Source organism: Gobius niger (genome assembly GCF_951799975.1).
Source record: "Gobius niger genome assembly, chromosome: 22".
Lineage (NCBI taxonomy): Eukaryota > Metazoa > Chordata > Actinopteri > Gobiiformes > Gobiidae > Gobius > Gobius niger.
This window is the reverse complement of record NC_136873.1, coordinates 8,434,417-8,447,532: the sequence shown is the minus strand read 5'-3', so window position 1 is coordinate 8,447,532 and position 13,116 is coordinate 8,434,417. Positions and strand designations below refer to the sequence as shown.

General features: G+C 38.6%; 1 protein-coding gene across 1 annotated transcript in view; it reads right to left on the bottom strand.

Moving 5' to 3' along the window:
- The window catches only part of cog5 (component of oligomeric golgi complex 5), a 34,253-nt gene that overhangs the window by 13,972 nt on the left and 7,165 nt on the right, over positions 1-13,116 (bottom strand). Inside the window, exons 3-15 of the mRNA XM_079580915.1 lie at positions 12,379-12,436; positions 12,247-12,301; positions 12,106-12,175; positions 11,902-12,022; positions 9,202-9,332; positions 8,822-8,981; positions 7,047-7,159; positions 6,794-6,871; positions 4,436-4,517; positions 2,988-3,192; positions 1,119-1,280; positions 302-401; positions 8-118 (exon numbers count right to left, since the gene is read on the bottom strand). Of these exons, the coding sequence (XP_079437041.1) occupies positions 8-118; positions 302-401; positions 1,119-1,280; positions 2,988-3,192; positions 4,436-4,517; positions 6,794-6,871; positions 7,047-7,159; positions 8,822-8,981; positions 9,202-9,332; positions 11,902-12,022; positions 12,106-12,175; positions 12,247-12,301; positions 12,379-12,436 (1,446 nt within the window). The remainder of the gene's footprint in view (positions 1-7; positions 119-301; positions 402-1,118; positions 1,281-2,987; positions 3,193-4,435; positions 4,518-6,793; positions 6,872-7,046; positions 7,160-8,821; positions 8,982-9,201; positions 9,333-11,901; positions 12,023-12,105; positions 12,176-12,246; positions 12,302-12,378; positions 12,437-13,116) is intronic.

Below are 13,116 nucleotides of genomic sequence, written 5' to 3'. Positions count from 1 at the left end.
GCCTCACCTGGCTCACGACCTGGTGCAGCCGCTGCAGACTGTTGACCACGGACACGTTCCTCCTCTGGCCCTCGGTCAGCGGGCCGATCACCTGCGTGGCATCGGGACCGGTGTACAGCTGTGGGAGCAGAGCAGAGGCGCTGAAGCTGTGGGGGGGTCTCAGCCAAGATTTTACATTTCTTTACATCATTTAAAACAGATATCGGACGTTTGATTCCATTAGTGTGCATTGGTGACTCCGACCCGGTGGCAGTGAAGTTGCAGTTGTGGTTTTAGAGACAATAGAGCTGTAGTCACTCACCAGCTGCTCGGATTTGACGCAGAAGAGCTGGACCGTCTTGGCGGCGTTCTTAGCCACGGACAGAGCCAGCTGTGGATCCACGGCCGCCACGTTCAGCTCGCTGAGAGAGAGAGAGAGAGAGAGACGAGAGAGAGAGACGAGAGAGAGAGAGTGTGCTTTATTTACATCGAATTTACATCAACCTCAGGGTGTTTTAGACTTTCAATGTCCGAATGTCCACACTATTCCCTATATAGTGACTATATAGTCACTATATAGTGGTCACATGTTGCAGGGGTGTCCGAATGTCCACACTATCCCCTATATAGTGACTATACAGTGACTATATAGTGCAGGCCTGTGTAGTGAATGAGGGTTAGGGACGAGTGTGGACATTCAGACACAGCCAATCTGTGTCACTGTGATGGCGTTTCCACGGCGACAGAGGCAGCGATGCTAATGAGGCTGTAACATATTACACTTATTGTTTCCAAGTTCACATTCACCAACTCAAGAACACAGGAGCCAAGGATTTTCTTTAGAACGTCTACCTTCCCCTCCCCCCTCCCTCTCCCTCCTCTCTTTTCTCTCTCCTTTCTCTCTCCCTCTGTCTCCCATCTCCCTCCTCTCTCCCCCTTTCTTCTCTTCCTTCCTCTCCCTCTACCTTCTCTCTCCACATCTTGGCACAGATTTGGCCCTTTAAAGTCATGTGATCATAAACCTTTGATCAGCAGCTAAAATCGACAGCTTCAATTTATCTGTGGTTTTCAATAAAAGCTTTTCTCTAAACAGTTTTTGCTTTGGATAAAAAGACAAAGGCTCCACAGTAGCTCCTGACCTGCTGATGGTGCGGCAGATGCTGTCCACCTCCTCGGTGGAGGGGGGGTTGTGCCCCCCCAGAGGGAACACCAGGTTGATGGGGTCGAACAGCCGGGACAGAGACTTGGACAGGTAGGCGGCCTCGTACGGCTGCAGCACGTCCTTCAGAGCTCTCTCCGGACTAAACACACAGGGTCAGACGGGTCAGACGGGTCAGGGTCATTCAGACTGTAACAGACAGGCACGGCACAACCACAACACCAGGGAAAACATTCATTAAAGGGACTAAATGGAGTGTATTTTCCTCCCCCTACATGTTCCTCCATGTCCTAATGTGTAGAATGACTCAGACCTGTTCACCACAACTGCCTCTAAAATCCTGCAGTCACTCAGAAAGATTAACCTCTTACCACCCGCCTGAACCAAATGCATTCTGCCTGTGTAACACCTCATTTGAAAGCTAAGACTGATCTTTTTTTTTTTCTCGCGTTTTTGCGCTGTTGTGTCACCTTTTTATGTTTTATTTTTTTATTTTGGTCACTTTTTGGTTGAGTTTTTGTCCCTTTTTCTTTGAATTTTTGTCACATTTTTGTTTAATTTTTGTCACATTTTTGTTGAATTTGTCACATTTTTGTTGGATTTTTGTCACTTTTTGGTAGAGTTTTTGTCACATTTTTGTTGAATTTTTGTTGGATTTTTGTTGAATTTTTGTCAAATCTTTGTTGCGTTTACATCCTTGTTTTCTACTCATTTTTTGTGGCATTGATTCTTTTATTTTTTTGCATTTTCAATTTTTTTTTTGCACTTTTAAAGTTTTCTTTCGAATTTTTTTCTTGCATTTTTCACCAGTAAAATATTACTGGTGAAAAATGCAAGAAAAAAATTCTTTGTTTCTTTTTTGTCTTTTTTTTGGGGCACTTTTTAAATGTATTTATTCTTTCATTTTTTTTTGCATTTTCTAGAATTTTTTGAGCATTTTTAAACTTTTTATTTGCATTTTTTGGCTTTTTTGGCACTTTTTTACTAGTTATTAAGTTGAATGAAAAATGTTTTAATGTTTTTATTTATTTAATATTGATTTTTTGGTTGCATTTGTATTATTAAAAGAAAGATTGTGGATTTTTTTAATGGATTTTCTGTTGTATTTATTGGATTTTTTTTGTTGTTGCATTTTTGTCACAAAACACAGGGGGGATTTTTTTGTTGTATTTTGAAACTTTTTTGTTTTTAATTTTTCATCAGTAATGCATTTTTTTGGTTTTATTTATTTATCCTTTCATTTTTTTGTTGCATTTGCATTATTAAAAAAAGTTTATTTTTATATGGATTTTCTTTTACATTTTTAGGATTTTGTTTTGTTTTGTTTGTTTCTTGCATTTTTCATCAGTAATATTTCTTTTTTTTTGCTTTTTTGTCTTTTTTTGGCACTTTTTAAATGTTTTTTTAAATGTATTTATTCTTTCATTTTTTTGCATTTTCTATTATTTTTTTTAGCATTTTTAAACTTTTTATTTGCATTTTTTTTTGCTTTTATTGACACTTTTTACTCGGTATTAAGTAGATTTTTTTTTTATATATATTTTTATTTAATTAATATTTATTTTCAATTTTTGTTCTTGCATTTGTTTCATTAAAAGAAAGATTGTGGACTTTTTTAATGGATTTTCTGTTGCATTTTTTTTTTTTTTTCATTTTTAAACTTCCTTTTTCCTTTTGCATTCTTTCTTATTTAAAAAAAATATTCGGGGATTTTTGTGTTCCATTTATTCATGTTTTTTTTTCACTCTTTTGTGGCTTATTTGTCTCTTTTTGACGCTTTAGTTCTGTTTTCATTCTCGTCCATTAAACTACTGTACAGTCCTTCTAAACCCTGGTCCGTCTTACTCACTTGTAGTCCTGCTTGGTGTAGGTGAAGAGGTCCTGCGCCTCCGACTCGGTGGAGCTCACGTCCAGTGTGGGCTCTGCGCCGCTGCTGCCGAGCGTCGCCCCCTGCAGGCTGCTGTTGTACTGCTGCAGGCGGCGCCACAGGTCGTTGAACAGCCTCAGCAGCTTCGGGTATTCGCCTTCAAACGCCTGCTTCAGGAACGACGAGCCTGGAGACGGATCAACGTCAGCGACTTTTCCAATTTAACCCCTTAAACTCCCGCCTGAACCGAGCACATTTTCTACAGTTTGGCTTTACCCCAATCCAAAAGCTTCTGGACAAGAGGTGGGAAAATAGCGACAAAACTGAGACGAAAACAATGATGGAAATGTGACAAAAAAGTGACGAAAAATTGATGAAAAAGTGACAAAAATATGGATGAAAAAATGACAAAAAATGACAAAAAAATGACAAAAAATGGATAAAAATTTGACCTTTTTTTTTTTTTAAATTGACCCAAAAAATTAAAAAATGTGATACAAAATTGACGAAAAAATGACAAAAAAAATGACAAAAATTGGATAAAAAATTGACGAAAAAAATGACAAAAATGTGACGGAAAAATGACAAAAATGTGACCAAAAAATGACAAAAATTAGACAAAAAATTCTCCAAAAAAATGACAAACAAATGACAAAATGGATAAATTTGACCAATTTAAAAAAAAAAATTGACCCAAAAAATTAAAAAATGTGATACAAAATTGACGAAAAAATGACCAAAAAAAAGACAAAAATTGGATAAAAAATTGACGGAAAAATGACAAAAATGTGACCAAAAATGACAAAAATTAGACAAAAAATTCTCCAAAAAAATGACAAAAAAGTGACAAAAAATGACTAAAATATGACAAAAAAATGACAAAAATTTGATTAAAAAATGACAAAAAAATGACAAAAAATTGATTAAAAAATGACAAAAAAATGACAAAATTTTGATTAAAAAATGACAAAAATGTGACAAAAAAATGACAAAAATGTGACAAAAAAATGACAAAAAAGTGACAAAAAATTGATTAAAAAATGACAAAAAAATGACAAAAATTTGATTAAAAAATGACAAAAAAATTACAAAAAATGGATTAAAATTTGACCAATTTAAAAAAAAAAATGGACCCAAAAAATTAAAAAAATGTGATACAAAATTGGCGAAAAAATGACAAAAATGTGAAAAATTTGAAAAAAATTGGACCAAATTTTTTTTTTTTAAATTACCCCAAAATTTAAAAATGTGATACAAAATTGACGAAAAAATGACAAGTTACAAAAATTAGTTGAATACAAAAAAATTATGAAAAAAAATCTGACGATGTGAGGAAAAAGATCCTCTCGGTTCAGGCGGGAGTTAAGAGGTTTAAGAGGTGGTTTATTCATGAAAAATATACAAAGTGTGGAAAAACAAATGAAGTCCACCTTCTGTGGCCTTGTGGAACTCGCGGCTCAGCGTGTCGGTCACGTTGGTCCAGAAGGTGGAGAGGATGTCGGGCTGTCCGTCCTGCAAACACACACAGAGGATCCGTCTGACTGAACATTCTTACAGGGCTCAGTCCAGATCAGCGTTTAGGGCACGACACGCCTTTTTAGCACGTTTTTTACTCATTAATCGTCCGTGAGAGTAAATACTACGCTGACAGAAAAGACAAAGGGACAGAGGGATATTGTTCATCCAATTACACAATGAAGATCATTGTTTTCACTCAAACTTGGCTGTAAATACTGTTTAAGTGGTGTTAGCCCGCTGTTAGCTTTGCCCGTTAGCCTGTTAGCTTCTTCTTCGTGATTCCATTAGTGTGTATTGGTGGCTCCGACCCGGTGCAGGGAAGTTGCAATTGCGGTTTTCTGTCCAGAGACACCAGGGGGAGATGAAAGACCCTCCAATCATCCCATTAACACTTGTATTACCCCCACAGGGACGACGGGGAGGATTTATTAAGGTAAACAGTTACTTAGTACTGCTTTAAAGCACTGGTATTGAACAAATGTACCAGCAGTGATGTACCTGAACGTGTTCATATTTTGGGCGAACGTGAACTGAACACACAGTGTTACTGCCTGATGAACGAAACCATGAACGTGTTTATTCTGGTGTCTGTGAACGGCATTCCCGTTCTTTTTACGTTGGTTCAATATGGTGCCAGATTCTTATATCTGTGATTTAAGAGCGTGGATCAGTGAATATAATAATAAAACCCCGCAGCGCAGTCAGAGTTTACCAGCGGTTCTAAACTCTGGCGGGTCCACGGTGTAGCTCGCGCTAGCTCCGCTCCGCCCCCGCGCCAACGGCCCAATATTTGTAGCTTAATTTTCTACTAAGAATTTACCAATTAAACTTAAAAAAAATAAAATAAATAAATATATGACTAGCAAAGATATCCAAAATCCACTACAAAAACAGTGACAGGCTGACATGAAAGAGCTTTAACACTAAGTGAGGAGGCCATAATATTTCAGACTCATGACTGAAGTCAACTTTCTCCAGCTCTCCCAAGGTTGGCAAAAATGCATCTCAAAATACTTCAGATTGTTGCTTTAAGGCGAGAACCTGCAGGTGAATAGGGGAAAAAACATAAATGTAGAGATGTCAATTTGAAACTTTTGCTGAACATCACAGATATAAATATGAGAATAAAATGTATTGCATTTTTTCTGTCATTTTATGTTTTCACATAAAAATAAGGCATTTTGAGCATTAAAATGGCCAAAATTGCCTATATTTTGGGCAACAAAATCAAAATAATGAATTGAGCCAGATTAAATGTTATGGTTTTATTTTATTGACATATTAGTGACTAAGATTTTTTCAGAGGGATTTTGGATATTTTGTTTGGTTTTTCAATAAACTAATCATCAGTGAAAAAATCTGTAAAAACTCAAATTCCGGCTGTTTTTTTGGTTTCAAAGCTGAATAAATCAGGTTTGGAATTAGATATTAAAAAATCCTTCTTAAAAAACCTTCAGAATGTTGTTGTGTCTCAGCCTGTAAAGTGTGGAGTCTGTGGGAGCTTCTATAAGGGCTCAGGCTCTGCCCGAGTGCGGCTTCTCTCATTCAGAGAAAACCAGCCCTGAAGTTTTGTAGCGAGTGCGCATGCTCGGCCCGTTCTTCCACTTTTCCGCTCCAGCGTCTCGTAGGAGGAAAAACACCATATTTGGGTGAAAGCGTCATCACGGGGCCCCTTAGCAGGACACGTGGATGTCAAATCTGTCAATATTTATGAATGAAAACCCGCGGGAAAGACGGCCTTTCTACTTCCGGGTCGCCCCCACCTCGCAGACAAAACATCATCAAATAAACATCATATCGTTTATCTGACATAAACATTATATCTGACATGAAAACTAAGATGTAAAGGGAGGAAAACAGATCAAAATCTCCACTTCCACCACTGTGTGAAAAATCAATACTTTCACCTAAAGTGTCTCGCCTTAAGATATGGAATATAAAAATATTTCCCTGAGAGGGGAAATATGCTTCTCACCTATTTCACCCCTGACCCGTTTTCATGCCTCAATAGTGGCTCGCAGCAACAACAACAAGTTGTTCATTTTTGGAACTATGAACGAACTAGTTCATTTTGAAATTTGTGAACTGAACTTCGAACTAGTTCATGTAGAAAATGAACTTTCCCAACTCTGTGTAGTCTGTACCAGTACAGTACTGGAGCGTCAGGGCGACATGTTTCTGCTCAAAAAGAAGCCACACCCACTCATCTGTCAGCCCAACGTCAGCGCACTTCATTTCCCATCATGCCCTTGGCCTTTGTAGTTCAGTACCTTGATGATCTCATCGATGAAGCAGACGTGAGACACCGGGTCCCTCTTCTTGATCAGGACCTTCTGCAGATGTTGGACCTGCGTCACAGAGAGAAAAGGGTCAGACGTGCGGGCGCCGTGAGGCCGCGTGACGGGCGCCGCGAGGCCGTGTGACGGGCGCCGCGAGGCCGTGTGGCGGGCGCCGTGAGGCCGCGTGGCGGGCGCCGTGAGGCCGTGTGGCGGGCGCCGTGAGGCCGTGTGACGGGCGCCGCACCTGTCTGCAGGCCGCGCAGATCTGGTCCATCAGCTTCTCCAGGTTGGTCCACAGCGCGGCGCGGAACTGGGCCGTGGTCCCCGGCGTGGGCAGGACCGCTCGCCCCGGGCCGCCTGCACACATCACTCATGTCAGAGCAGAGGAACACGGAGGAATACCATCACAACAAACATGTGAACAATTGTAAAAAAAAAAGAAAAGAAAAAAAATCAGTACGTAGCTTGACTTTAACCTCTTAACTCCCGCCTGAACCGAGAGGATCTTTTTCCTCACGTCATCAGATTTTTATCCCATCATTTTTTTGTCACATTTTGGTCATTTTTTCAACAAAAACAATTCAAATTTTTGTCAATTTTTATTGCATCTGTCATTTTTTTGGTCCGTTTTTGTCACATTTTTTGGTCAAATTTTTATCACATTTTTGTCATTTTTTTGGTTATTTTTGTCACATTTTTGTCATTTTTTCGTCAATTTTCATCACATTTTCATCACATTTTTTGTGTCTTTTTTTGGTAATTTTTTGTATTTGTTTTGGTCAAATTTAGTCTTTTTTTTGTCATTTTTTGTCACATTTTGGTCATTTTTTCCACACAAAAAAATTCTAATTTTTATCACATTTTTATCATTTTTTGTCACATTTTTGTCACATTTTTGTCACATTTTTATATCATCTTTGACATTTTTTTGGTCAGTTTTTGTCAATTTTTTTTATTATTTTTTGGTCAAATTTTTATCAATGTTTTCTCACTTTTTGTCACATTTCCATCCTTGTTTTCGTCTCAGTTTTGTTGCTTTTTCACAACTTTTTTCCAGAAGTTTTTGGATTGGGGTAAAGCCAAACTGGAGAAAATGTGCTCGGTTCAGGTGGGAGTTAAGGGGTTAAAGGGATATTTCAGGATGTTTGACATAGGGCCTCATTTCCTCGTTATCCAGAGTGTTGCTGATTTCTGGAGATATTTTTTTTTGTAATTCATGCAGTTCTTATGTGTGAAAAGTTTCGTGGCGCTAGGCTAGTGCTAGGCTAGTGCATGTCTATGGTATCAGCTAGCCTGCATTAACATATGATGAGTAAAAATGTTGTTTAACCTCTTAACTCCCGCCTGAACCGAGAGCATTTTCTCCAGTTCAGCTTTACCCAAATCCTGTAGGCCAGTGTAACGCCTCATTTGAAAGACCTACAAAACTCATCTGAATGGATCTTTTTCCTCACGTCAGATTTTTATTCATCACTTTTTCGATTTTTTTGTCAATTTTTTTGTCAGTTTTTCGTCAAATTATTCGCCTTTTTTTGTCAAATTCTTGTCACTTTCTCGTCAATTTTTTCTCAATTTTTCTCACTTTTTTGTCAAATTTTTGTCAATTTTTGTCATTTTTTTGTACATTTTTTGTCACTTTTTCGTCAAATTTTTCGATTTTTTTTGTCAGTTTTTCGTCAAATTATTCGCATTTTTTGTCCATTTTTTCTCATTTTTTCGTCAATTTTTTGTCCATTTTTTGTAATTTTTTTCTCAATTTTTCGTCCAATTTTTCTCACTTTTTTATAAATTTTTTGTCCATTTTCGTTTTTTAAAACATTTTTTGAAAAAAAAAGTCACTTTTTCGTAATTTTTTTCCTCACTTTTTTCACATTTTCATCCTTGTTTTCGTCTCAGTCTCACTATTTTCACACCTTTTTTCCAGAAGCTTTTGGATTGGGGTAAAGCTGGAGAAAACGTGCTCGGTTCAGGTGGGAGTTAAGGGGTTAAACATAGAGTGTATATAGTGACTCTCTGTACCTCTGCCGTGTGACGTCTGTGTCAGGCCTCTGATCTCCAGGGCAGCACAGATGTTCTCCCTCAGGCCGTTCTGGTGCCCCTCCACCAGCCCCCGCACCGTCTGCCTCAGGCCTCCCAGGTTATAGAAGACCTGCAGCGCCGTGCCCACCTGGGTGGGGTTCTGCGGAGGGCACAGGAGAGGAGAGCGTGATCCGTTATTGTCTGTTCATAAATCATGTTTACCTCCATCTGCCCTTCCTCTCATCTGTTCCTATGCAAGTAATGAGAGAGAGAAGATCCACTGTTTCCCTTTAAGCCTTATGCTGGTCTTCATTCTCACCAAAGCTCCGGTCTGACCCCGGTCTGACCCCCCGTCTGACCCCGGTCTGGTGAACCTGTACCTGGATCTCGATGCCCTGCTCCAGCAGCCTCTGGGCCTGGTTCTCCACCTCCAGCCGTGCTCTGCTGATGAGGAGCAGCTCGCCCTCGATCACCTCGATCCCACTGAGGTCCACGCCCTGAGACAGGTAATCTACAGGCAGAGAGTACCACAGAAACCACGCTCTGAGACAGGTAATCTACACACAGAGAGTACCACAGACATCATGCCCTGAGACAGGTAATCTACAGGCAGAGAGAACCACAGACATCACGCCCTGAGACAGGTAATCTACAGGCAGAGAGTACCACAGAAACCACGCTCTGAGACAGGTAATCTACACACAGAGAGAACACTACAAAAAGTAAATATCAAGCATTGGCTTAAATGACTTGAATGGAGGAAATGTTTCTTGTTTTGAGCGGTTTTCACTCATTTAGACACTTTTCCTGATCGGACATAAGAGATAAGAGCAATTTTCTGACCCCATTGGCAAAGAAAATGAGCTGAAATAAGGACGAAATGTATCGAAACGAGTCAGAAACATCTCAGAACAAGTGAAATAATCCAGGACAAATGAGCAACAACTTCTTAACTCGTCAAAACAACTAACATTTGGATTATTGTGCTAAAATTGAGATGTTTATACTGATCTAGTTAAATACTTTTTGCAGTGTAGACACAGAAGTCACGCCCTGAGCCAGGTAATCTACACGCAGAGAACACCACATGACGGGGAGCGCCCGGGAGACCACGCCCTGCTGGATTTTTGTCATTTTTTTGCTGGATTTTTGTCATTATTTTGATGGATTTTTGTCATTTTTTTTGCTGGATTTTTGTCACTTTTTTGCTGGATTTTTGTCACTTTTTTGATGGATTTTTGTCACTTTTTTGATGGATTTTTGTCATTTTTTTTGCTGAATTTTTGTCACTTTTTTGATGGATTTTTGTCACTTTTTTGCTGAATTTTTGTCACTTTTTTGATGGATTTTTGCCACTTTTTTGTTGAATTTTTGTCACTTTTTTGCTGAATTTTTGTCACTTTTTTGATGGATTTTTGTCATTTTTTTTATGGATTTTTGTCATTTTTTTATGGATTTTTGTCATTTTTTTAATGGATTTTTGTCATTTTTTTATGGATTTTTGACATTTTTTTGATGGATTTTTGTCGTTTTTTGCTGGATTTTTGTCACTTTTTTGCTGGATTTTTGTAATTTTTTTGATGGATTTTTGTCATTTTTTTGCTGGATTTTTGTCTTTTTTTTGCTGGATTTTTGTCGCTTTTTTGCTGGATTTTTGTCATTTTTTGATGGATTTTTGTCATTATTTTGCTGGATTTTTGTCATTTTTTTTGCTGGATTTTTGTCACTTTTTTGATGGATTTTTGTCACTTTTTTGATGGATTTTTGTCACTTTTTTGATGGATTTTTGTCATTTTTTTTGCTGAATTTTTGTCACTTTTTTGATGGATTTTTGTCACTTTTTTGCTGAATTTTTGTCACTTTTTTGCTGGATTTTTGTAATTTTTTTGATGGATTTTTGTCATTTTTTTGCTGGATTTTTGTCTTTTTTTTGCTGGATTTTTGTCGCTTTTTTGCTGGATTTTTGTCATTTTTTGATGGATTTTTGTCATTATTTTGCTGGATTTTTGTCATTTTTTTTGCTGGATTTTTGTCACTTTTTTGATGGATTTTTGTCACTTTTTTGATGGATTTTTGTCACTTTTTTGATGGATTTTTGTCATTTTTTTTGCTGAATTTTTGTCACTTTTTTGATGGATTTTTGTCACTTTTTTGCTGAATTTTTGTCACTTTTTTGATGGATTTTTGTCACTTTTTTGCTGAATTTTTGTCACTTTTTTGTTGAATTTTTGTCACCTTTTTGCTGAATTTTTGTCACTTTTTTGATGGATTTTTGTCATTTTTTTATGGATTTTTGTCATTTTTTTAATGGATTTTTGTCTTTTTTTTATGGATTTTTGACATTTTTTTGCTGGATTTTTGTCGTTTTTTGCTGGATTTTTGTCACTTTTTTGCTGGATTTTTGTCATTTTTTTGATGGATTTTTGTCATTTTTTTGATGGATTTTTGTCTTTTTTTTGCTGGATTTTTGTCACTTTTTTTGCTGGATTTTTGTCATTTTTTTGCTGGATTTTTGTCACTTTTTTGCTGGATTTTTGTCACTTTTTTTGCTGGATTTTTGTCACTTTTTTGCTTGATTTTAGTCACTTTTTTGCTGGATTTATTTCACTTTTTTGCTGGATTTATTTCACTTTTTTGCTGGATTTTTGTCACTTTTTTTGCTGGATTTTTGTCATTTTTTTGCCGGATTTTTGTCACTTTTTTGCTGGATTTTTGTCACTTTTTTGCTGGATTTTTGTCACTTTTTTGCTGGATTTTTGTCACTTTTTTGCTGGATTTATTTCACTTTTTTGCTGGATTTTTGTCACTTTTTTGCTGGATTTTTGTCATTTTTGTGCTGGATTTTTGTCATTTTTTTGATGGATTTTTGTCACTTTTTTGCTGGATTTTTGCTCATTTTTTTGCAGTGTAGACACAGAAGTCAGGCCCTGAGCCAAGTAATCTACACACAGAGAACACCACATGACGGGGAGCGCCCGGGAGACCACGCCCTGAGACAGTGAGACAGTGAGACAGTGAGACAGTGAGACAGTGAGGCAGTGAGACAGTGAGACAGCGAGACAGCGAGACAGCGAGGTTACCCAGCTCGTTGAGGCTCTGGGCGGCCTTGCTGATCTCCCGGCTGCCGCCCTGGAGCTGGCCCTGCAGCCTCTTGCTCAGGTACAGGATGCGGATGATTCTTCGGAGCAGATCACAGGCCATCTGCGCAGACACGTCGCACGGTTCAAGATCACAACATTTGGAAGAAATAAACTTGGCGTCGGCGGAAACGTCTTCACTTTTACCTGGAGTCTGGACAGCTGCGTGATCCGGGCCACGATCTTGTTGTACGGATCAAAAATCTTGGTCCTGATCCTGAAAGAGAGGGCGAGCGCGGCGTGAGCGACGGAGCGGCGTGAGGAACGACGAGTGTGGGGGGAGCTCACCTGTCCACGGCGGCCTGCAGGGCGCTGATCCGGGTCTGCATCATGTGGAGCACCCCTGGGAGCAGAGGGGGCGGGGTCAAAACAACATGTCCCCCAGTGTCAGAGGTCAACAACAGAGTGTTTTTGTCTTACCCTCCAGGGCCTCGATGCCAGTGGCCTGAGCCAGCAGGTCCTCGTGCCGGGCCACCACCTGCTCACAAACACAGGCAGGACAGGGCACTTACACTCAGATCACAGTCAGGGGAGTTTGTGACTGTACAGACATTTCTCTGGCAATAGCAGCTCCTATTCCTGAGACAATGGAAGATTTCTGTGAGTTAAATGAAACTAGAGGAAAGTATTTGTTTTTGTTCGAGGTTTGTACACTGCAAAAAGTGGATTCTAAGCAAAAATCTTATTTTAGGAAAAAATCTAGCCATTTCTTTGCTAAAAACATGCTAATTTTTCTTGCGACAAGAAAGAAAGACTTTTTGAATCTTCTTCAGCTTTAGACAGAAGAATATTTTTTCTTATTTTAAGAAAAAACAAGATCACAACAACTCTTCATTTAAGAACTGATTCTCACAGAGAGATAAAACTTTTTTTTTTTTTTACATTTTTGTCATTCCATTCTTTAAAGAGGGAGTGTTCTGCTTTGTTCAGTCCCATAGCACCAGTCTATATCTCACTACAATGATGTCAAACCTTCTGTCGGTCTGTAAATGCAGTAAATTAGAATAACTGCCTTGTGTAAAATGTCTCTCTCAAAATGGCTGTAGTGAATGTCTTGAAATAGGCCTCTGTCTCTTTAAGAACCTCTGAGCCTTTAGACACGCCCCCTCCACACGCTGTCTGTGGCATCAGTGGGGAGGGGGTTCTGCTGAGGAGCAG